Raw genomic sequence first — 26,542 nt, 5'->3', positions numbered from 1 at the left:
GATATGATGCGAAAACCGAATTCAATAATTGTTTTATTATGTATTTTCTTTTTAGAGAGGAAGCCTGTGCCATTATTGACAACAAACTAGCGGCAAAAAATTACGTCACCTACGGATAATTTTCAATGTCTTGTAGGTGGCAAGACATTGATAATTATCTGTAGGTTTTTAGCCAATCACAATCGAGATTGCATTAGTAATGCATAAGAATACATTTTTAATGCATTTTGTATGCGTGTATACGCAGAGACGACGGAGCGTTATATCAAGTGCGGGGGCTACATCTTTACTCTTACTTATGATGTTATAAAAACGATTCCAAATACTCAGCACTGCTCAGTAAATGAGAAGTGTAAACATCATTTGGTTTTACTGTAAATACAAAGTGGGGGGGGGGTTAGCCCCTCAGCCCCCCCCCCGGCTCCGCCGTAATTACGGTTTCAATATTTTCCTCATGTGGGAGACTATTCCAATGCGTTGCTGCATTATAATTGAACAACCTTTTGCCAAATTATATTTTTGGCATAGTTGGTGCTAGGTCAGTTTTTCTGTTTCTAAAGTTATAGGTGATATCTCACATCTCTTTTATACTTCAAACCAAAATCTTTCCGATTTTGATATTTTTGCAACAACTTGTCTTTGTGGCTAATTCCACAATTATCCCATAGCGGGCTGCAGTAATCGAAATATGGCTGCACAGTCATTTGCATTGTATAACATTTTTATAGAGTGGTGCGTGGCACAAAATGCTTAACTCGTCTAATCTTCAGCTTGTATGCAAATTAACCCATCTCAAATGAAATGGTTAAGTTTTATTGGCTATTCCATGGTTTAAACATCTGAAATGAGTTTAGTTTACATGCAAGCTACAAGCTGAAAAGGTCTATTGCATCAACACCGGCACTAAGACCTATAGGACTACCCACAATACGCATATGCACGCACGTGCCTATCTCTAGTCTTCGCGGTCTTCAGGGCTGCATGTTTTGTTTTCGCATTGAGTTTCCACCCACTTATTCTGGTGGCAATCTTTGGCGGGATTTTCAAAATCGGTGATCGTTTTATGCCATTTTGGCGCCTCGTTGCATCGCCTGTTCAGGGTGGAGCAGAGGTTGCACCAGGCAAATGTGCCCATAAATCGATAATCGTAATCTATCTTGTACGTTTTTCGCCAAAGATGAAATTGCCTGTAAGCCGTCTCGTTTTTATCTAACATTTTCAAATATTCTGCTAGCGCTTTTGGCGTCTCAAAGTCATCTGCGTGAATGAAGGAATTGGGGGGCACTTTCACGCGCTCCGAGTAGTCCTCTTTATTGGCTCCAAACACCACCGGAACTGCATTGTTTCCAAAACCCTGCATCCATATTTTAAAACTCACGTAGTCTCTACAGTTTGAATTTTCGAATGCGAGGAAAAACTTGTATTCTTTAACCTTTTCGCATGCGTTCTTTGTGTAGTGTCCAGGACATTTCAACGTACCGCATTTGCCGAACACGTCGACCATCATGTATTTTTGGAGCTCCTCGACGTATATATCCCTACCATTTTTGACATAATAGCAATTGCTCATTAGAGCAGCCGCCAGTTTCGTTTTGCTACGAACAATGCTGTCGATATTTGTGTTCATCCTCTCGGTTTGGTTTTTCTTCACTCTCCAACCGTGCAACATGGGGATGTCCGCGTCCGTGCGATAGGTCATTGTCCAGTTGAACGCATATTTTCCAGTAAAATCTTCCATAGTGTAATCTCTCTCACCTAAAATCGCATGGAACGGCGATTCTATATTCAAATAAACCCAACGTTGCCATGGCGACCGTTCTTCTGGCATATCCTCGAAGTACCGTATGCCTCGAACTTCTATCACGACGACATCACTGTTCTCGAGCTGCGACTTGTCTCTAGTTATGAGGCAATTGTCTAAATAGACATTCACCGGAAGACCGTTTTCTTTGCTGAAGAAAGTCGGACTCCAGTCAAGAATGGTAAAATTTCGTCCTTTCTTCAAACCATGCCGTCTCATGCTTGGATTGCAACGGAAGTAGGGAGCTGGCAGATTCCAACTGCTGGAAATTTTGTACAGTATGAAAAAAGCACTAAGAATAACAACACCAATAACCACCGTAAGTGGTTTCATTAGTGGTCTCATTGCTCGAAAGGATATCGTGGGTACTATATAAAAACAATAAATATTTACCACATATTAGAATTCATCATACAGTAGAAAGGAAATTATCCACGTGCTTATTTATTTCGGCGCAATCGACATTTCCTCGATTCGGTAAGCCGGCGAAGATGAAAGACGAAAACATTAAAAAATTGTTTGAAATTGATTCTTCAGTGCAACTTGCAATGCAATTCTACTTTTGAGAGTTGTAAATTAGTGAAGAGGCTTCAAAATGTAAGTGTAAGAAACGCCAGGGAGTGTAATAAAGACAGAAGTTCCGTAGTTGCTAAATTTATCTCTCTCAAAAGAAGAATAGCATTGCAAGTTGCAAGAAAAATTGCACCGTGTAACTGGGCTTTTCATTCAAGGAATTATGAATGGAGGTCAATTCTCCCTATACTCGGGACCTTCAATTTGTGCCCCTTAAAGCATAGTATTGGACCCAGTTTGCTGTTTGTAGTGAAAAATATATTCTGACATTAATAAATAATACGGGCATATCAGCAAGTCAAGGGTATAAAAGAACCATGTGTGACACTTCTCAGTGAAAGAATAAACTCCCAAACAAACTCACAGAAACGGTTTCAGATGTTAGAGAAAAAGGCTATGACCCTATGTGCACATGAGCGTCGTTTTCGAGCGTATCAAAATCGTTTTTGCCTAGTGTATCGTTTTGACGCCCTGTCCACATGATTCAAGGGAAAATATTCTCAATATGTTAAATTAGCTGTAGCTTCTACAACTGTTTTGGCATGAAAATTTGTTGAGATAATCATCAGCTCTAACAACTCGTATACGGTGGGTGAGTAGCAAAAAAAATGGCCGACATTTTTGCTTAAGGTGGCTCCCTAGGATTTTGAGTGCCGGTTTGATGATGCAGAATTAAAACTTTAGTTTCGAGTTAATCTGGGGTTGGTATCAGATTACGTTTATATTTTCGTACATTGGATTGCCGCAGTTCATGTATTTATGTGCTAAAAAATCCTGCTTTATATAATAAGAAATACTGATTAAAGCAGCGATACCATAAAAGTTAACTGGACATTAAAGTTAACTGAAGTTAATATGTAGAGATGTTACAAAAAGAACTTAAAAAGCTATATAGATCAATAATGATCATGGCACTACAGATAATCTTTTTAATCTTTATACAATTATACACTGATTACCTGGTTGTTATTTTGATAGTTTCCAGTTGTGAAAATGCTATCTTCTCACATTTTAAAGTTTGCCGATCTATGATTTGAAACCAATTTTGAGTTAATCCGATCTATTCAACCAAGGGAAAACAAGATTTATTCAAATTAGGGAGGAGTTGGAGTTATAGGCAAAATAAATTACAATAAAGAACATTACGAAAGTTTCCCTAACTACAAAAGTTATGCAAATTTTTAACAAATTATAGGCCTGTATGCCTGTTTGAATATTGTATATTAGATGCAACCTGAATTTCTCGTTTATGTTAGAAATTCTGATCTTATGATAGCTATTCAAGGCAAATATGAGACCTATAGCCTTGTTTGTGTCAACATGACCAATAAATTCAAGTCTTTCCAGATTCAGGTCTACAAGCACGGCTATAAAGCCGCACCAGGATTTGGAACCTAGCAATGTAATAACAAGGGTGCGGTTACAGGGGCTGGCTTTGGCAAAATGAACATGGTTGTGGAGTACATATAACAACAGGTTCAAGGAGGGGGCTGTTTATTTGAAATTTCCCATATTTCAAATCTTTTTGGTACTTAACCTCTATTTTGTATGTTTATTTTGAAACATATATATAGAAAAATAATATTGTTTATTATATGTGATCTGTATAATATATCCGTCCCATAACCAAACCATGGTCCGTATGTTCCTTATCTGGACCAGTATCCCGGATGTTCCATGCAGTTCAGCCATAATATAATAAACAGATTATTGTCCTCACTTGTTCGTTCTGATATATGAGACATGGCCATATTTGAACATATATGAACCTCGCTCCTTCATCCCTTGGTCCAGAACAGACCTTGTCCTCAGTCAATAATCAGTTAATATATTTATATGCAGACAGCGTGCATGTTTACTTTGCAATCTTTTAAACAGTTAGCATATTTATAGTATTGGGCATTTCCAATTAACATCCGCACCAATGTTGAGAAAGGCCATTTTTTCTGTCATATTTTCAAAATCTTATGTTCCCTGCGTGGAAATTCCTGTAATCAATCAGCATCTTGGCTAGTGCCAGAGTGCTACAACAACTTTACAGGGCGAGGATGCCTTTTAATATTTTTTAGCCTGTATAGGCTTTATAGGCTTAAACTGCTTAAATATTGCTTATCTTGACTGAGTAGTGAGTGAATCCTCAGCATATTTTTGCACTTACTCATCATGGCTTTTATAACTTGTCTATTAAGATTCGTTAGTAATTAATCAGATGAGCTTAATTAATAACGTTGGGTAGGGTTACGGTGTAGACTAAAGTCTCAATAGGCATAGCCCATATAGTCAATACCGCCCATAAATTGCCACTGTCGTAGCATCTGCATGTTTCGTTTGTTTTTACTCTTAAAAGTATAACTAACTCGATACTTACATAAGTTACATTAGAGTAGCAAATAAAATAACAACTTACTCAAATTGTCGTCACAGACAGTGTAAAATTGAATTCATATTCACATAGACAGCCCAATGGCGAATGGTTTTATTTGAAATAAAAGTGCACTAAAACAATGAAAATTAGAACAAAGCTATCCGTATTTTGATTAAATTGAACATGTATAATTTATTCATGCTAACTAAAATCCTGTATATTACGCAACGGGCGACTCGCGTACCTGACAGAGTTCAGGCAATGTAGGCATTATACAGGATATATACAGGATTTTAGTTAGCATGAATAAATTATACATGTTCTATTTAATCAAAATACGGATAGCTTTGTTCTAATTTTCAATGTTTTAGTGCACTTTTATTTCAAATAAAACCATTCGCCATTGGGCTGCCTATGCTCAGACTATGTATGGGACTAGGTATGTCTACTGAAGTGACCCACGAGTATATTTTATACCATATCTGCGTTTAACTTCATTGGATAAACCGCGGATTTTGTATAAAATATACTTTATACGGTCACATGGTATGAATCTATGTGCAAAGTTATACAACCGGTTATGATGACCAAGTCTGGATAATTAGTTTAGTTTATAAAAAACATCGTCTCGTAGTCGATAAAGACTGAATCCATATGATGAGTACAAAGGAATGATTTTTTTAAGAAAATCAATTTACACAAGTAATACGATTTTATATCTACTAATATATAGCTAATTTATTATACTATACTATTTTAGAGGTTAAAAACTAATAATGTGCAAAGAAATTCATTACCTTATGTTTTTAGCATAATAACTAAAAGTAATCGCTTTGGAGTTCCCATATCCCAAAGCGATTAGTACCTTCTGGTGGGACCTCAAAAGTTCTTTCTTTTCGTAATAATTGCCTACTTTTGATGGTAGAAATTCGGCAAGCTTGTGGTCAGCGTTTGATACAATTGCATTGAAGGGTTTATGGGAGAGATACTCACGTATATTTTCTAAGGTTGGGATACCGGTATCCCAGGTCAGCATATATTAACCTCATTTCTCGTTTTCGTATACCTTTTTATGTCTTTTGCAAGATATTGTGGCAGCGAACTATGGAATAATTGGCACGCATGTTCAAGAAAAGACCTTATGCAGCTAAAATTTTTTAATGACTTCGGTGACGAGGTGTCATCGGCGAATTTCCACATTGTGGAAGTGTCTTCAGGTAAAGCACGATCGTTTATCATAGCCAAAAGCAACCAGGGGCTAAGTCGTGTACCTTGAAGGACACCAGCGGAACTTTTAACCAATCAGAGAAACAATTTTCATTTAGTTTCATCCTTTACTTTCGTCAGTGACGCAGTTTATTACACTAAATTTGACACCGAAACCAAATAATGACTGGCATTACTACATATTACTGAGCATATTTCTTATTGCTTAACAGCGGTAAAAAAATAGTGTGGGTAATCATCAAGTCCCATTCACCAGTAGACGGGAAATTAAAAAACATGGCCAAATCCATATGGTCTGTTTGTTGTCCAAACTAGATTGCTGTGAACGTACGCTTGGCGTACCTATTTTTTACTAGATTTATTACCTATACCCACTTACCCAGTGAACTCCCTATACCACAACCACTGACTTATGCATAAACAGAATAACGTTTATTGGCTATGGTAGTTAATTAAATATGATTCTCCGTAAATTGAGCAGTATATTTATTTCACGCTGTTTTATACGACGAGCTGTCACAATTCCTTCCAAATTTTGTGATCGAGTAAATATCAGTGCAGAAAAGGGATGTGACGGTGAAGAATTGAATGCTGTCAAAAGTCGTATTTCTGGTAATTTGCTTGTTTCAGATAACTTTATAAGTGAAGAAGAAGAAACAATGTTATATGACGAAGTAAGGGCATTATTGGAGAAGAGGAGTTACCAAAATGAACATTGGGATGACGTAAGTAGAATTTTGTTAGGACTAATGCATGGGTATATAAAACAAAAACAAACAAATCTCCCTAGATTAGATATTGATTCAATTTTATTAATAATTTTCTATTTCTTCGATAACTTCAGATATCTTAGTATTCTTTGTTGTATAGCCATAACAATATGCCTGCCGAGGAACTTTAATCATCTATATGATCTAAATATTTGTTTTGGTGTGAAGAGTCCTACACTTCAATGCAATAATAAAATAGTGACATGTATGATTAATAACAAATGGAATGATTTGCTTAACTGCACAGTAGGGTAACCATAGCATCTACACCCTCTCATTATGTACATCCCCCTCATGTGCATTGTGCAGGAGATTATCAATGTAGATCCCAACAGGATGGATTGTCCTGAAATGTGAAACCTAGTAATTTTAGCCAGTTTTTTCTTCTATGCCGTCAATTTCTTATGATTGAAAGATATTATCATTAGCACCATTGCCCAGCGACTTCAGCAAAAGTTGTACGTAAGCATAATTAGAGCATCAGTGGTATTAGTTTCTTTGTATGCAAATTGATCTGGCCCAATCACAGATTTAAATGCAGATGCAATTTCTTGTTTGTAAACAGACCTTTCATATAATCTCATAATGGTGTCTGTAAGCAATATACATAAGTCAATAAGCAATGTATTCTGCCAATGTAAATTGCAAATTATATGTATATTTAATTTAAGTTAAAGGGAATTCTTTAAGGTGCTTGCTCCATATTAGAAAAAAACGATCTCACAGATATTTTTTTTCAAAACTTGGCAACTATGAACCTGTGTCATCCTTGATTCATATTTTGACTCTCAAGTATCGCCCTATTTTCATGCATGCACACAATCATGATTAACTTTTAGGCATGACAAGAAATATGGGTCACTTTTTATTGTATTCAACTGGTCAGTTAATATATTCACAATAACATTAGGCCTGTTACAAAATTCATAGTGCTCTGAAAGGTAGGGGTGTGTCACAAGACAGTGTCACAGGAGATGAGTAGTGTCACTGGTGATTTCTCAGGATGAAGGTACCTATGGCCATGTTTCCATGGTAGTTATCTTTCCTATATTCCGCTTTTGCAAACACATAAAACGCTTTTGCAAAATAGCTTGCAGAATGACAGTTTATTTGCTGACGTTCTCATTGAGATACCATGTCTTAGCTAATATACTGTTGTTTTTAAATTTATGCTAATTATTGATTATAATGGCTGTCTGAAACCTAGCTGCAGTGCCTTATATATACTATATACTGTAACAAGAATACACCATACATTGAATTACAGGCAATTCATGGGTATAGAGAAAGTGAAAAAGAAAGTTGGTCCAAATCTTGTATGATTGTCTTCAAAAGAGTGAAGGAGGCCTCGTTTGATTCCTCGCACACACTTTTGCCTTACGTTCATATTCTGGACCTGGATTCCAAAGGGTGGGTATTAACAGTGGCTTACGGGGGACGATAATTAGTGGGGGGGGGGGTGGGGTCAATCACATATTCATATATTGTTGTTGTGGAAGATTAATTGTCTTTACAAGTCTGTCAACATGAATATGCCCCCCCCAATTGTCGTCCTCTCGTACGCCACTGGGTATTAACAAGTGAACTCTATGTAGATTGGAATGATGACTCTAAAAAGGCTGAAAACACACTGCATTAAGGGCATCGTTTTCCTTACACTAAGCTATCAGATGAAAAAAGGCATTTTTCTCGCTTTTTGCCATTCTTCGACACTCTCCCTAGTCCTTCTGAAAGTGTTTTTCTCATTACTGATTGTTTTTGTCTAACTGTAATGTTTTTCACCATTATATGCAAATGTGGCTATACGTATCAATTAAATCAGCTTCATCCAATCATTGGACCTGAGAGACTTTATCACTGAAATCACGTCACATTTGATGCTTACCTTGTACCGCAAAATAGCTACAAGCTAAAGCTCTAATCTCCAACCGCATCGGTAGATTTTGATTTAAATTTCTTCAGAAATCCATAGCAAACAGCGTTGTTAACAAGGTTCAGTTTAATAATCTTCAACTCTTTATTTACAGTACAAATGTTTTTACAATGTATTGTGATGTATTTTCAGATTCATCAAACCTCATATTGATAGCGTAAAGGTAAATCTACCTACATGTTGTGCATATTTATTTATCATTGCAAATGAAATTAATCCGTTTCAACGTGTATTCTACTGACATCATGCAATCAAAAACGCAAATTGAATGAACATTTTTCACGTGCGAAATTTTTTTATAATCAAGTAATAAAAAATGTATGAGCAAAAAATCCAAGCCATTTTGAACATTCCAGGCACTTGCCGAGCATGCGCTGTTAGTCACTTTACGCTCACGTGCACTGAAAAAACGCCATATTTAATTACTATTCGCCCACTAGTATACTGTATACTATTTGCGAGAATGACGAATCTTGTACTCCTAATATATAAAATGATGTTTAAGGTTTTTCTGAACAAGTTTCCAGAACGAGTTAATTTGTAACGATCATTTGTAATCATCATCATAAACATTAGAAATCAAGTAAATAATACTGTTAAAGAAGATAAGAAATAGTGGTATACTTTCTAAATTTTGATTTTACGTCTGAGCATAATACGCTGTGCAAGATTTATCTGCATATTTACAATCTATGGTAACGAGACGTAATAATCTACATAAAACACTATAAATTAAGACTTTCTTCAAGAAAATTCAATTCGACTTTTCTCAATGATGCCGACTACAAACCCTTTAAACTTTAAACTTCTTCGAAATCACAACCAAAAATGTGAACCGTCAGTTAACGTATTCTTTTTTGTTTGCTTTTAACTAAAAGTATTTTTGCCATCTAAAATAACAAAAAGCAAAAAGTAACTATGATATCATTTGCTCAATACGAATAGGACTTTTGACCTTGGCTAAGATTTTAGTCAACGTAGGCTAACATTCTAGTCAAGCTGGTGTACAATTCCGCCAGTCTTCATAATGTAGCGTTCATGTTCATGTCAAACTAGTATATACTATTGTTGCTTGAACGATTCAATTTGGCAAAATGGGAGGAAGGAACTTGTCAAATCTGATTTCCATATCGTTTTCGTATGCGAATAAAAGCCATGCAGAAAATTGTCCATGTTTACCTCCAAACTTATATAACTTTTAAGACGTTCTCTGCATTACGTTTTCCTGGTAGGAATTTACTAATCTATTTATACTGATTCATGAAAGCCACGGCAATATTTAATCTTCTAGGCGGTAACCTTAAAGCTGTTGAAAATCTCCAAACAAGTCTGATTTTCCGCTACGCTGGTCCAAAATCGCACACTCTGAGACTGTATATAATTTTACATTTTTTATTCAGGAATCAACACTTTACCACAATTCACGCTCTAATACACAACTATCTTATTGTGTGGCACATTGGTTTCGCGGTTGCTGCTACGTGCTACCTCAAAACCTCCATTTCCTATGCTATATGATACTACACTATTAACATTTTCATAACAATTCCTTTAACACTACATATACAATTTACGACCATAACACTGTATATTTGCGCATACTATATAAATGACTGTTTAATTATGGTTGCTATACTCAACCATGTCCATGCGTTAACCTAATATAACCAAATAACTAAATACCTAAAATAACTAATACAACGAAACCTTCCGTCTCGTTCTGAATTTCTTTGGATTACTAATATTCTGCTGTTTCTGCATCATTTTTATATAGTTCTGTGGTTCAACAATTGCTGGACTAAGCCTCCTATCACCGTCAATAATGCGATTTCGCCACGAGAAATTCAATCGTGTTACGATAGACGCCCTCCTCCCTCGAAGATCTTTATACATTTGCAGGTAAAATGTAGCTACATGGCTTTGTTAGCTTCACATTTTTTTGTTGCAACATTTCCGTAAATATTAGAAATCGTAAAATTCTGCTTTGAAGTCTTCTCTTTTTGTAACTTAAATTATAAGTTAAATTATAATTCACGATTTTGTCTATCTAAGGAATGCAATTCGCTACGAATTTACACATGAAATTCTTCCACCTGAGTTGTCAATTTGGAATGGAGATATAATTGGGCGATGTAGAAGGATTTCTTTAATGCTACGCTGTAAACCAGAAGAAAATTCTGTCAAGGCAACGTGAAATACAGTTTTTCGGTAAGTTTTCAAACATATACTTTACAGGGCGCATCATCTGATTGAATCATCCTCGCATTCCAGCAGATCACTTTTCCCCTATCTTCTGCGCCAGGGACATTTTTTTGCAATTTTTTTTTTTTTGTCAATTTACGTTTCGTAAAGCCGCTCAGTGGCCTTACAATATTGTTAATCCAATGTTACGTCCGATGCCAAGCAGTAAGTGTCGGTGACAGACGCCAAAACAAAAGATCCTGCAAATTCGAAATCCGATAGTCCTGTTAATTAATATTTGACGAGTGTATTTATATCAGTATTTTTATATCGGCGAACTGCGAATGTAACCACTTGATATACAAAGTATCTGACAACGATTCACACGTAAATATTTGCTTGTATATGCACTATTTTTGTGTAATATAATATATAAACACATAAACATTAAAAATGCTTGCAATGAAGTAGCTAATATTTTTGGTGAAGTATTACTATCATAATTTTATACCATGACGTTTAGTGTCAGAATGAATTGGTGAAATTATACTTGTCACAATTTGTTTTTGGGAATCGGTTGTTCGAAAGGCGTTTAGCTTAAGGGATGGATTCAAGGGGATTAATTCACATGCACCCATGCAATGTTTGTTGTATATACTTCGACTTGGCTTAATTATTACGTTATATGTATATATGAGTCGATTATAAAATATCCCCTTTATTCCGATGGGGTAAGCCACCATTCATACAGCTTGAAAAGGAACATATTATCTGTTATAGTAGGTTCAATGATAGTATGAAAAACATTTTTTACTATTGTGCCCGCGTTTGGGATGGCGTAATTGGGTAAAAAGCTAAACGATAAATTACAAAAACTCACAGAATAAAGCCGCTTGCTGATGTTCTTACTCCTAATCTTCAATATCTTTGATATTTAATAAAGTTCTTTTCAGTTCGGATACTTTGTTCACAACGGACGGGTCAAGGCGAAAGGCAGTTGATTATCTTGGCCAGTCGGCACTTTTTTGCCATTTTTTTTATGCTTCTTTTGCGAAAATAATATAGTGCGCGAAAATAATTTTTATTAAATAAGAGAGTGAGTTCAAAGTTTATTCCATGGTATTTATGGTATCTTTGAGAAAAACAAAACATGCGTAGAAACACGCGTGGGAGTTTGGGAGAACTCGAAATAACGTGGAAAAACTCGCCCTACGGGCTCGGGAGAACGAGAAATAATCAGTGTTATTTGTACGTTATTTCGAGTTCTCCCAAACTCCCACGCGGTTTCTATAACTGTATATAGAAACACAGGAAATTTTTTTTTCTATTTCTTTTATAATATAATTCAATAAAAAGATTTTGTACATACATTATAATTCGAATCAATTACAAATTCACATTACATCGCTTCGCTAGTCAAGTTCATCGGGAGAATTCCCGCGTTTTTATACAGTTTTAGTATACACCCGACTGTTGTCTATTACAAATCCTACATTCTGATTGGCTACTCAACCATTGACTATTCGTGATGGTGAACGTTTGAGAAAAATATGCTCGCGCGACTGAATAAAATTGAATTAAATTATTTTTCGGTGTAATTGCGGTGTATCGATTATTTTCTCGAAATTAATATATGTAGGTACAGGGTGTATTGTAAAACAATTAGACAACTCGCCTTCGTTGTCTAATTGTTAAATACTGAAACACGCTTCTCGACCAATCAGCACGCGCGTACTATAAATGTTTATAATAAATATTTTATTATATAAAATATGCAGTGTCTTATTGAGGAATCCGGCATTGTGAAAACTGATAATAACACATGTGCGATCATCGTGTTTTATCCACGAATCTGGAATCAGGTATACGCTTCCTGATTAAAAATTTTAAAAAAATTAATATAAAAAACAAATACATGGTGCATGCGCTCACTCGTTCGATATCATTTTCAACACCCGAAATAAATTCCATATCTCCAATCATCCATGTATTATTCTCTATTTAAATCTTCTCTAATATGTGATATTTTTAATCCTCTCCGCTGATTTTCCCGGGCTTTGCCGTGCGCTGAGTGCGAAGTGGCCTAAAACGGGTTATAATTTTAAATTTGTTGAATTATAAATAGCTCGCATGTCGTATTATTCACAGATCACTTTTAAACAAAGCTGTAACCAGTACGTGTGTATAGTCTCCTGGGCATAGCTATACATATCGTGACTTGTTTAACTCAGGAAGTAGGGTTTGCTTATCTTGGCAATGGTTTCGTGCTCTGCCTTTTTTTCGTATATCAGCCAATAGAATTGTTGTATATATTGCTCATACTGCATGGCTATAATTCTATGTGCCAACGTGAGAATGTTGCCGTATTCATACGAAACCTCGGCCAAAAAAAGCATACCGGATTTAAGCGGTTATAAGCGGAACAGAGATACATAGATAATTAGGTATGCGCACGAAAGTAATCACTGTGAACATCTGACAAAACAATCTATTTTCATCCTTTCTGTATAGATGTTACCAAAGCACAATATATATATACATAGACTGAACTTTCTCTACGTCTTACGTTGACTGAAGTTAGAAATCTGTTGTGTACGTGTTGTTTTACATTTTGTTTAACATATATTTATTAGCCATGCATTTTTTGTTTCATTGCAAACAAATTGCTATACGCAGAAATGCAGAAGCAGGCTAACGCATGCATGCATTCAACTCGTTTATATTAATTCATGCAGCGTTTTTGGTATAATCAGCTTTGAACGATGGCCCCATTCGTATGTTTTCGACGTCAGCTGTAGAAATTTGCCTACTACAATTGATACCATCGAGGCATCACTGCCTCGGAGCGAAAAGTTATATAAACAATTGCGCTATTTTCGTATCGGAACTCTATTTCTAAACTCTTAAACTTCTTTAGGATCAAGTGCTTAACAATTAATGCCTAATCCCGTCTTGTTTGTATAAGCAATCGGAATATAAATGTTCATGCAATGTGTGTATATTAAGGTAAATCCACATCCTCCTTAACACATGTTTATTGTGTTACGCACGCATATGTATGAAAATAACAACTTGTAGGAGCATGCAGCTTTTGTTGTAGTGATAAATCCCGTCTCTTCTATTGGATGCATATACTCAGGGCCGCTGAGAGAAATTGTGGGGCCCCGGGCAAAGTTTTTTCTTGGGCCCTATGACGTCATGCTTTTAAATCTCTGCGAGGCATAAAGTTCTTCAAAGCGATGTGAAAAAGTTTAACAAATTATTCTTTCTTACAAACAAACAATATCAATTAACTAGAAATTAAAATGAATGTCCCTCGTACTTTAGACTAGTGTGCGAATAATAAACCAAGTCCAACACTTTTGTGGGTGCTTTAATTTTAGGTTATTTCTGAAGTCAGGGGCCCCTTCAGCCCCCCTGCATATACTTACAGGAAAGAAGCGGTGTAGAATATCTTCTTTCATAATTCCTTATTGAGGTTTTTTTCGGAAGAGAATGTTTGCCTTCCCGCACGTAATCTCAGACTATTTTCAATATTGTCAATTTCGTGAGTGAAGTTGACATAAGATGCTGAGATAAAAACTCAACGCATGACTTTATTTTTATGTGGTTGAATTTAGCGAGATTAAATTTGGCAAGATTAAAGTTGGTGTAAGATTAAAGTTTGCAAGTCCTGATATAGTCATGCCCATAACTTAAGGCATTTCTGTTTGTTGTTAAGGTCACAAATGCGTTTCCGTCCTGCATATTAGTTCTAAATTTATAGCTTTTGCAGTAAGCTTATATCATTACTCTACTAAAAACACTATTCATTCTTTTTGGTCGCGAACTTATCACATGCAGGAAAAATCCATTGTAGCATAATTATTGCTATAAATTAAATGTAATCTTGACAGAATGTTCCTCTTTCTAAGTAGCTTTCGTTTCGACTTTGAGGCCTTCCCTCATATATATATAACTGTAGTCAAAAGTGACATTGCGTCTTTTTTGAATCAATCGGAACACAATCTTGAAGCACCTTGCACGCAATGCCAACTATTTCCTGCCATGCATGGCAACAACATATACAAAGGCAATTGGTTACGTGCGCGCACGAATTTCAGCTGTTTCAATGACAGGATATATACAGCACTTCTCTCAACCCGATGTTTTTCACATAATTTTGCCCGTTTTTACGTCGACAGTTATATGCAATGGCGTCAATATAGATTTATATCATTGAGATAAAAGAACTGTTTGACTTAGGAGTTGGAACATATTCAAACTCGGCAAGCGTTGTGCTTATGACAGCTAGCGAATTATATAATATAGATGCATTTGTACTTTGCTATCACATCAACTTGTAACAATGGTTTTTGGATCATATTAGCCTATGTTTGATATATATTGGCTGGAAATATTATTAAGCGCAATGCATGGTCGGAATTCTTATATTCATTAGCTGTATATGATGCATTCAATACATCGTCGTATCCAGTCGCGAAGTCAGCTCTATATAATTGGGTGTGGGAGGTGGGGGCGGATTGTTCATAACTCAGGTTTCTCGATCGTAAAAACAATCCATCTTCACTTCAGGATAAAGAAATAAATGTCAAAAACCAATATTAATAAATCTTCCAATTCATATATCTAGGTCCTGCCACTATTTGTATTTGCTTGAGTGATGCCACATAATATCTTTGTATTGAATTATACCACTACTAAAATTTTGTAGTTGAACATATCATAAAAGTCGCCCCGAACTTTGAATAGCGTAGATATAAAATATATAATAATATCTTCCCTCAGTTCCAATTCTCTTATCTTTATATCCCTTCGATCTGGAACATGCACATACCTATATATTCGTAGATTCAGTACCTTTTTCCAGTCTAATATTGATTAAAAAGGGGGTTATTGAAAGCATTTCATTGCATTCTATACACTGTTACATATTTTTGCTATAAACCAGAACTTTCCTTTAAAATTACACGCCCTTTATTCTGATAATGTTATCTGCGACTTAGTAATCTTAATGTTGACAGAGTTGTTAAAGTTGACAGGCTTAATGAACAAGTCATCATGCAGTATATGTTTCTTTCCCTGTGGTCTGTCGCTGAGATGAAAATTCCTGATATAGTCACAAAGACTTTCTTGTTTTGATCAAACATGCATGGCCAACCTTAGTTACTAAGTGTATTGTCTAGATAAACTCGAAATCTCTCGGGACACATTGCATTGCAATTGCATGGTTCTCTATAAGTAGGTGTACGGCACCAAGCCGAAGTGCATGTAGCCATACGTTAACAGTAATGCCGTGAACATTTAGCGAACTGAAACAAAGTAAATTAGCCGTCTCTATAATTTTACTTTCCAAAATAAAGCATGCAGGGTCACTGTGTTGATTAGCCCTACATCAACATGCGGCCTTCACTCTAGGCTGAAAATCAGTAATAGCTAATAACTTCATTCATGAGTATATAATAGACCTTTTTCATAATGACGTCAAACGCGGAAAGTCTGATGGATGTTACACGAAGTTTGATTGGCTCGATAGTTTTGTGGAGCCAATTGAATTTCGTGTAACATCAGACTTTCGGCGTTTGACGTCATTATAAGAAAGGTCTTTTGAGTCCGGTTTTGTATTTGCCAGAAAGTCGACAAGCCAAGGGATGTATGGTAGTTGAGGAGGGTAATTATATCATGAGGGCAAGTTCATGTAGGTGCATGGGAACTTAAAACTTGCCGAACTGTTCTGGAAGAAGAGTGGAAGCCAGATATATAATCGCATTTTTTTATAGCTGCTATAAAGAAAGGTTTTAGCACAGTGTTTGCGACGAAACGAAACATTGTATAGAAAGCTTTGGATGCTTATAGACTTGTCTGCATGATTATATATTTCTGAATGCAGCAAATCACTTTGATATAGTGAATGTAATTTAACATAAAATTCTGGCACAAGTTCTTTAAAATAACGGAGCTCTATATGTAGTAGGGCATGCATGCACTAATCACATTTGACGAAGTTGGTAAATAAATAATCAGAAATGTTGTTACCGAGATATATACCAGGCGAAAATTACTTCTTAAATTCATTTTAGGTTCAAAAGCAATTTACTGTGCATTATAATATTAATACTTCATACTAGAAAAATACTCTTAAAACAATGAATGGATCACGATAAATTTGATTAAGATGGAGTTAACTGATAAGTAAAATGATCTGCCACGCTCTCATGCAAACACTTGCCTAAATATAGGCCAGAGGAAAATTTAGGTATAAGGAAACACAGTCTTCAGTAATTAATCGTATATTCACTTCCGTTCTTCCTCTTGTAAAAAAGACAAATTTTTTGAAGTCCTGCACTGTAATTTGCAAATATAGACATATATACGTATATATACATGTTTGCACTAACAAAGATAAGGACTCGCATATACGTGCATGGCTAAAAATAGGGCATTGTTTGCGCAAAAACCACTTGTTATCAAGAGAAGCGAACCAAGAGTGTGATTGTGAGTCGTTGAAACTGTTGCATTGGGAGAAGTATTTTATAGCTTGTTCTTTTACGCCTTGTTTATATACGAAATCGAAGGCTGGGTTGATGCTTTGTCGGATGTTAGCTGATTATATTTCAACGAATCAGCCTGACATGAAAAAAAACTAGGGACATATGGTTATATTGATATGATTGGAAACGAAGAGGAGAACTAACGTCTTCGTATATGCAAATCGCAATTGGTTGTTGTTTTCTTTTAATGTATTTTTCACGCCCCAATCGATATTTTTACATTACCCATAGGGAAACAAGTAATATAGATGCAAACAAATAGATGCATGCGATATAGGTTTTTCTGCAACATTTTAATGTGAATTTGTTGACCTGGATTTTAAATTTTAAGAGACCAAATTTCCAGTTGGAATAAGTGCATGTAGAACTTAGCTATTCGTAACAGCAACCGCAACAGCATGGAAAGGCTGCAGCCATAATTCATGCATTTCCTATCAGTTATGCTATTCAGTATTGTGCTCAAATAACATTCAAAATTTCAATGCATAACGATATATACGCGCCATTGTCCGGTTTTTCATCGACTTCTTGTGTATACATAATGAAATCCTTTTATATATATAAATAGCTATACACAACGCCATTATATATAATGAAAAACTCATCCCGAATTCGATCTAGCCTTCTAACTTTCGCTATACCACTCAACCTCGTTTGCGTTTCTGATCTGATCTGATCATGAATGATCGAAACATTCCACATGAATGTTAATGTTTATCTGTATCTTTTATATGAACTGATAATTGGTTGAGACAATTATGTTAATTAGGAGAACATTTGTAACAGGTTTGGAGATATTGAATTATATATTGACGTAACTAGCTCTACATTATCCTCATTCATATACAGCCGTCATATTTCGCTCCGTAACTACCCTTTTTTACCTTTTGATCGACGTATCAAAAATTCATCCTGCTGTTTTTTCAACAATTATCGTGCTCTTAATATTAAGGTCGTTTGCGCACACATTTCGTGCAGGATCAAAGTGACATGCAATTATATCATATCTTTTGAAAAGAGCTCTAATTATCATGTGACGGCTTAATTAGGTTATTATTGGAAATGTCAAGATATGCCCCATAATGCGTGTTGAATGATGATGACTGTTGATATACATTTCACTCACTAAACTAATTGTGAGGGGTATCTATTATCGCACGCAGGAAGCATTATTGCAAACAGGCTTCATATATAAAATGGGCCAATATCGCTTTTTCAACAAACTGGTCATCGCGGTGAAACAAGCAGGACAAGGCAGCATATGCACGAGCGTGTTAAGCCGTAACCGCAGCTGTATTCGTTTTATCGCAGCTTTGTTCGGCCAACGGGCCCCGTTCAGATAATCTCAGAGAGAACAAAGTTACCGGGCCTTCGATAAACTCTATTCCACGAAAAACGAAGCTCCAAAGATCCGGGGGAACCTCAAAAGTTGGTGAATTTTTCTGCTCGCCAGATTCATTAGTTCATGATTTGCCTGGAACATGCACCAACCTCAGCGGCGACGAAAAGCAACTGCGCGACGAATTTTTCAGGTATATCGTTAAGCAACTTTCGAAGCCATTGCCACGCCAAGAAATACGAAAGACCCCAGCTCGCCCTAAAATTGGAGCCAAACGCATTATTGTTAAACCAATTGCAGGTAAATTAGCTACCCTAATTGAGTTTGTTATATGTATTCGTTTGTTTGTATTAAGTGTTGAGACTTCAATGCGTAGGTTCGGATAAAAATTTGATAAAATTCCGATGGAAGTTCATTCATCAGTTCGTTTTTCAAACTCGCTATTCAATATCGACATCGCGCGTAGGGTTAGAAGGTCATACAGCAAAAAGTTCCACAAGTTACAACAGACGTTTTATATACAGTGCATGTGTCGCAAAAAAGTACCGTACGAAAAAAATGGTTTCAATTAGAGGGTACTTTCTTTGGACACACGGTGTCATAAATAATGGAAATTTAACTGAATGGAGTGCCAATCAGACCAATCAGATTGCAAGAAACCCCATTGATTTCAAAATGAATACAATAGAGCGAGAAATACGCAAATATATTTTATAGCAGTGCATTATCGGAGGCACTATAAGCACCGATTAATCGATTTAAATATCACAGCCAGCCGTTCTTATATATGTTGGCTAGCGCTTAAGAGCTATAGCCCTTCTTATAAATATATATATAGATTGGCAAATTTACTTCATAGGTAATGTTCTCGAGGATATATTTATAAATATATAAGTACAGTAGTCTATAAGTATGAAGTTAGCATGTATAGGTACATACATGTATTCTTTATATAATAATATATAGCTATATAGTAGCTATTTAGTAGTTTATTAAGTATTGGGGTCTCTCAAAGTCGTTTCGCAAATTTGACGAAGACAAGAGGATGATTTGTTGATTTCAAAAACGGCTCTAGTATCCGGTATTTAAAGTGTTTAGAACACAATTGTAGCTCAGGAATAAATCTCTGACGAATGATTGTGTACTTGAAATCTTGATATAATCGTATATACACCACTTCCACCGCTTCACACCTACTAAGAAGTCACGAAATCCCATTTTTCTAATAATTTGAAAAGGCGATTCCTTCCACATGCAGAAAAGCAACTGGTACAAATGCAATTTTAAAGAAATGATAAAACTACGACTTCAATAGCCAGATATATATATTGCATGCGATGCATCATCTGACATGCTATATTCGTTGGGTCTATATTGCATGAGGTGTTCCTATATGTATATATCAACTCGTTGCAAATAAAAAAAACATCGAGTGTGTGGGGGACGTATTTTAATATTTACTTCGTAAATTTAATCAAATACAGCTAGCTATAAGCCTATAATCCAATATTAATCTTCTCAGTTTTACTAACCATTGTTGCCATTGTTTGTTTTTTTCGGAACCTGCTCATGTCGCAATGGCCATGCAAATTCGCCTGAATTATGCCGCCTAACTGTAAGCAGGCATTTATAACCCCCTAAAGTTTTGTAGAGAATTGACAATAATTGATCCCAGTTATCGAGACATACCCATTCGGCTTCCTGATTTGTGAGAAGACTACAGTGTGGGCTGGTTATGCAAACGGAGTGCAGATGTCGGGTGATTTAATTGACAAAATTCTTATCATGGCATGCCAGATTAATTTTGGCGGGTCCATTCAGCTTCATTTCGTGCACGCCAGCCCTTGAAAATAGTGGTTTATAGTTTAATTGTTATAGTTATAGTTTAATTGAAACGACTTGAATAGCAGTCTGCTGAGACAGGCTGAAAAACTCAAGTTACATTGAAAAGTTAAAATCTGTGCTATATTTTACAATAAAATGCATGGTTTAAAATACAACTATATTATAGGGTAAGCAACTAATGCTAAATCGATTGTGAAGTGGAATGTTTCGAGCATGCCAAAAGTTGTACTAGCTCATGATCAATTGGTATAGGCAAATACAAGACAGCCTCCGGCGAAACCGCATTAGTTTGAATATACTTTAGACGTTACAGGGCTTGTGTGAAGAATAAATTGTGTTGTTATATAGGTGCTGTGTATTTTAAATGTGATTGGTTCATTCGTAGTCACATGACTTTAAATAAATGCAATGTTTCCCGCCAGGGAAACAAGTTCAAAATTGTTGCCCGCAGATTGTCATAACAACGTTTTTTGAAATGAATTTGCCGTGTAACATGTATGTTTTTGTTCCTATATAACAAAACACTTAATGTTCGCTGCACCTCGGGAAATAGTGAGTTTTGTTTTCCCTCGAGTCTCAATGTTTCCCTCGACTTCGTCTCGAGAAAACAAAACTCACTATTTCCCTCGGGAGCATACATTAAGTGTATAATATTTCCATTGCAAAACTACTTATATGCTTGTTATGCACTTTTGCGTTTATCTCAGCAGGACTGCATGCTTGCATGCATTTGTCAAATAAATCATTGTCGCACTAGGTTAAGATTTGACAACTATAGCTGGGCCATTACAAATCTGTCAGCCAATCTTATCATGCCATATTTTCGCCAACGTAACGTGATAAGTACGAGTTACAATTTATATTTGAATTCGTGCAGTGCTGGTATAACACAGCACATCTTTATTACTGTATGATAAATAAAGTAAATAGTAAATATTCGTGAAATGAGTGCTTTCTCATTTAACAGTCGTTCCATTGAAGGCATCACCGCATCACCACATATCACTTCGAGAAAAGCGAGCCAAAGGATTGAAGCACAGCGGTGCAAGATTTATTTCAAATATAAACAGTTTATCACTCATTATTCCCGCTGGGATATTTGAGTAACAATGGTTATTAGATTATGTAATCGCGACATTTAGGCTGCCAGTCCGCTGTGGTGTCACCTCGGCTAATAGCGTGCTTAAATTAAGTGTGACCTGACAGACCATATTAATTATGGGGTAAATGTGTATTAAAACACATCATTGCTTTCATTTATCCATGCAATTCAACATCTTTCTTCGACTACGCGCGAATGTCATGACCCTGTCCATGATACATAGCAAACAATTTTGAGCACAGGCAATAATATGTGCACATTTGCTAACAACATTGAACAATACTCCTCGGATCTTTCTTACCTTGAAAGCAAAAATTTCGAAGGCATTATTGAAATTTCAGTAATTAAAAACCAGGTGGAACAAACGAGGATGTTACTGGCTATGTAACTAATGCTATATTCCTAATACAGTGATTATAAATTTCATATAAACTTGTCTGTTTTCAATCTATTGTTTTCCGTCTCAGAGTGCACTGAAACAAAAATTGGGCGACAGATTGTAATCGTAGCGTGTGCACTTGGCTTGAATGCTCTTTGCTCAATGTAAATAATGGACTCGTGGTGATTGTGTAATGTCAACGTAACGACCAATGATTTTTCACAGCACGAATGGCATTTCTTCACTGCTAAATATCACAGCCGTTGACATTGTAATCATATCATACATGCTTGGAATTATAATTAGGTAGCTAGCTGTGTGATTGTTGGGGTTTTCTGCATATTTTAAATATACACCATGCATGCAGAAATGCCTCTAAATATGAAAAACAAATGTTGGAGAATGGAGATATGCGTATATAGCTATAGTTTTTTATGAGGATTTCAATGACATGTTTGAGATAAGGTTCGATAAAAAGTCTCCTGAAATGGTATCTTGAACGTCTCCTTTTTCTTTAGCGAACTACATGAAAAACAGCCAGAAATTCTCCCTGAACGTTTCCTATATTCAAAAGACGCCAGTTGGTATCAAGTTTTGGCTTTTTGATAAAGAAAAAAGATGTATTCGTAGCTCTTCAATCAAGATCGCTGTATTGAATAAGATGAAAGAGACCAAAAACTACACCAGGGCAATCAAAAAACGTTATCACGAGTTTGTTTCAGGGCAGTATTTTAATTCAAAAGGTGAAAGATGGGTTGTATTTGATGTTTCTTCCGTCATTGCAAGGGTCCTAAGAAATGTCAGGAAATCGTATAAAAGCATGGATACTGCAAAGCTCGTCATTGTGGTAAAAAACAAATGCCCTTCGTCGAAGGTGAGAATCCAGAATTCGCGTCAGTCCTACATAGAAATAACAGCGAACGACCGAGCTCCTGCCCTCAATTGTACTCCTGGTGAAGTGCGCTGTTGCTGGCAACCAATCGCGGTGACAGAAGGAGATCTTTTAAGCAAGGGGTTCAGTTTGATTGCACCACGCATGTTCAACACTGGTTATTGCAAAGGCACATGTGAAGGTCACGCAGGTGGGCGTCGATGTTGTACGCCAACAAAAACAGTTTCATTTCACTATATTTACGCACACAATCGTTTATTCAAGAAAAGTGTGTCTGATAATGTCATCGAGTGCGGATGCCGCTAAAAACAACTGAATATTGCCACGAATCCTATTGTATACATGGATATACATTATATAATGTAGATAATAGATGAAACAGTTATAGTAACTTGTAAATTTCGACTAAAAGCTAAAAGGTTAGTGGGCAATATAACGTAGGCAGTGGTGTTTCTTGCGACTGTTGCATATTTTTCTATGAAGAAGTGTATTATACATGCATATCTTCCATTTTTAGAGAAAGGTGCAAAACGTAAAACTTTAGAACTCAAATTTTGAAAAAATATATAAGAAAAATAAAAATGTTTCGTATAAATGCTTGTTCCTTTTGATATCGGCTGGCGCAAAGAGGATTTAAACGTTTGATGATTCGAAAGACAAAACGATAAATGGCAATTGACCATAACAAAAAAGATGGCGGATGTACATTTTACCAGAATGCATTGCGGTCGGAAATCGTTTAAAAAAGTGAACTGACGTCTTTTAAAGGACAGGCATGAAACAGGAAGTTATCATCGCTGTGTTAAAATTTCACGTCATTAGGAGTTTTTTCTGCCATCTTTTTTCAGTCAATCATTCTTAATGCCCACAATATATTCTGGTAAAATGTACATGCCGCCATCTTTTTCGTTACGGTCAATTGAAAACTGTCCAATCCCAACAGTCCTAACCAACTGAGGTATAGAGTTGCGTTTTCTTGATATCACTTATGACAATTTCGCCTCAAATATTTGCATATCTACCAACCTTGGCACTAAACAGCCCCTCAGTGTTAAGGTGGTCCACAACAATTTTTTTTGAAAAATATAAAAATTCTTTTCAAGCCATTGTGCAAGCCAAGTTGCTCTGAGTGAAAAAAGACTTGTAGGCATCTTCAATCACTATAGCTACCCAGACTAGACACACCCAATGTTGAAATATAGCCACGTAAACACGATAACTAACTCGGTTTTAACTCTAGAACGACGGAATTGCTTTTATTTAGTTCTAAGTATTTTTTCCCTCGGAGCTGAACTTAGAATAAATAAAACTTTTCCAGTGTTAAACGTCTCGCAGGCTATTAATATAAAACTTCGACGATCTATCTGAAATAAACAGTCGCTATTTTACTTGGACTGAACGGAATCGACCACTTTTAGTTCACCTCCAACCCAATTGTCTTTAAAGTCAACCATGAAAATTTTATCAATTTAGCTTTATCACTTTTTGAGTTATTGTGCACGAAAGTAAAAGGGAAATGAGAATTTTAGTTTGCTAAGAAAAGCGACGAAAAAAGTTTTGCATATAATCATAAATTATACAGAAGTAAGAGAACAATACAATAGAACAATGAAACAATAGAATAAGCCAACGACCCCTTTTGTTTGCTGAGGGTAAAACCCTAACTATCAAAACTTTTTGTTTAATTCTCGCGTTCTTTCTATATTTTTTTGGGGAAAAAAATTTAGGATCGCTTAGGGATACATTTTTAAAACATTTTTGAAATTTTTAAAACAGAATAAATCATGATTTTCTTCGTAGTGAACCACCTTAATGTTGGGTAATATTTTTTCTTTGTGATTCTTCACTCCGACGCTTAAGTAATTATTTTTCAATTGTTTGCCGGAGTATTTGAACCTCGATCACGCCTCAACTGTCAACTGATGAGAAACAGTATAATAAATGGGACAAGTCGGACAACTCATCCCAATCTTCAATCATGGTAAAGGAACTCACCCATGACCAAGTGTTGTGAAAGATGCATTTATAGTTTTCGTAAGCAAGTCTATTTTGTCATAATTCAATCTGAAATTTAACATTTTCAAGCTGTTAGTATAGAACTGAATACGCATGCACGCATAGCTTGACATCTCTAATGAGTCTCTTCGCTTTGGCAAGGTAATTGATAAAAGGAGAATAGTCGACGAATAGCGCGAATAGTCGACGAATAGTGCGAATAGTCGACGAATAGGGCGAATAGTCGACGAATAGTTGACGAGTAGTGCGAAAAGTCGACGAATAGTGCGAATAGTCGACGAATAGTGCGAATAGTCGACGAATAGTTGACGAATAGTGCGAATAGTCGACGAAGAGGCACCAGGGGTGCTGCTTTCTTCTCTCGTTGCTTTGGCAGAGAAAAAAATATGTTCCAAACGACGGCAGACACAACGCGGACAATCACAAGTATCACAACCTCGTCAGCTATCAACTCAACAGCCCTCCAGTTATTCAGGCATTATGTCATGACACTCAGGCAACTCCCCATATCAATATAAACTTGTAACCGTGAATAATAGGGTTACGGTTGTGGTCAGAATTTTGCGGATTGCTACAGAGAACAACCGAAAAATGTTGTGGTAAAGCATTATGACAGGCGTGTCAAGGTTAAAGACCAACAGGGAAGTTTGGTTTTTACGAAGGACTTCCAAGCGACATACTATCACCTAAATCAATCAATCAATCAATCAATCAAAACTTTATTTAAGCACGGTAAAATCTACAGTATAAAAAGTGGGCTATAATTATATGCATTCATTAGATATTTAGGGACAAAATTACTAAATACAACACAATACAATACAATTTAAAATACAGATATATAAACTGATTTACAAGATTGCCGTGCGAGAGTCTGTTTTATAGGGAAAAAATGTTGTCAATCTCCCTTTTAAATTGGTTAAGAGAGCATAATGCTCGTACATTTTGAGGTAACTCATTCCACAACACCGCGCCACCATAACTAAAACTTCGTTTAGCATAATTTGTTCGCGGTTTTGGTACAAATAAAGCATTTTCAGAGTTTCTCAAATTGTATCCTGTGCTGTGGAATTCAAATAAATTACGGAGATAATTCGGTGTTAAATCGTTAAGAATTTTGAACATTATTACAGCCTTGTGTTTTTTCCGGCGTGTCGAAAGATTGTCCCAACCTAGTTTAGTGAAAAGGTCGCTGGAACTTGCATCGTATCCAGATTTGGTAATTACCCTCGCTGCTCTATTTTGCAGTTTTTGCAATTTATCATTTAACGTGATATTTAAACCATCCCAAACTGAACTACAATAATCAAAATACGGTTGAACCAACCATATACTGAGGAAGAATCCAATGTTCAATGGACGAGTTATGGTGTCAAACGAAATGTGGGCGAACTTTTCGGAAGAGACTAAAATGAATGTTCATTCCTCTGGATTGCATGTATACAATTGATTTAAATTAGCTACTATTGTCTTTGTCGACTAAACACCGTTCTTGTTTATTTGTTTGAGATTTATATAGCTACCTGTTGTGTTTCGTTATGGTATTTTTTCTTAATGAGGTTTACTAA

At 36.0% G+C, this 26,542-nt stretch overlaps 2 protein-coding genes across 3 annotated transcripts; one reads left to right on the top strand and one right to left on the bottom strand.

Moving 5' to 3' along the window:
• Positions 1-68: 68 nt before the first annotated feature.
• On the bottom strand, positions 69-4,880 carry LOC114524209 (glycoprotein 3-alpha-L-fucosyltransferase A-like). 2 transcript variants are annotated; one of them, XM_028545346.1, is made up of 3 exons: positions 4,782-4,880; positions 3,334-3,434; positions 69-2,169 (listed from the first exon to the last, which is right to left on the bottom strand). In XM_028545346.1, the coding sequence occupies exon 3, from the start codon at positions 2,144-2,146 to the stop codon at positions 956-958; it is 1,191 nt and encodes a 396-aa protein (XP_028401147.1). In that variant the 5' UTR covers positions 2,147-2,169; positions 3,334-3,434; positions 4,782-4,880; the 3' UTR covers positions 69-955. The 2 variants fall into 2 exon arrangements, with proteins under 2 accessions (XP_028401147.1, XP_028401148.1); XM_028545347.1 differs by having other exon boundaries at positions 3,334-3,400; positions 4,782-4,866.
• A 1,544-nt stretch (positions 4,881-6,424) lies between these two features.
• LOC114524155 (alpha-ketoglutarate-dependent dioxygenase alkB homolog 7, mitochondrial-like) lies at positions 6,425-23,499 on the top strand. Its single transcript, XM_028545285.1, has 6 exons — positions 6,425-6,691; positions 8,004-8,146; positions 8,802-8,832; positions 10,444-10,568; positions 10,722-10,877; positions 22,585-23,499. The coding sequence occupies exons 1-5, from the start codon at positions 6,425-6,427 to the stop codon at positions 10,861-10,863; spliced, it is 708 nt and encodes a 235-aa protein (XP_028401086.1). The 3' UTR covers positions 10,864-10,877; positions 22,585-23,499.
• Positions 23,500-26,542: the final 3,043 nt, after the last annotated feature.

Source organism: Dendronephthya gigantea, unplaced genomic scaffold (genome assembly GCF_004324835.1).
Source record: "Dendronephthya gigantea isolate DGI-Jeju-01 unplaced genomic scaffold, DenGig_1.0 000030F, whole genome shotgun sequence".
NCBI lineage: Eukaryota > Metazoa > Cnidaria > Anthozoa > Malacalcyonacea > Nephtheidae > Dendronephthya > Dendronephthya gigantea.
Note: the sequence above shows the minus strand (reverse complement) of the source record. Positions and strands in the feature narration are given on the sequence as shown.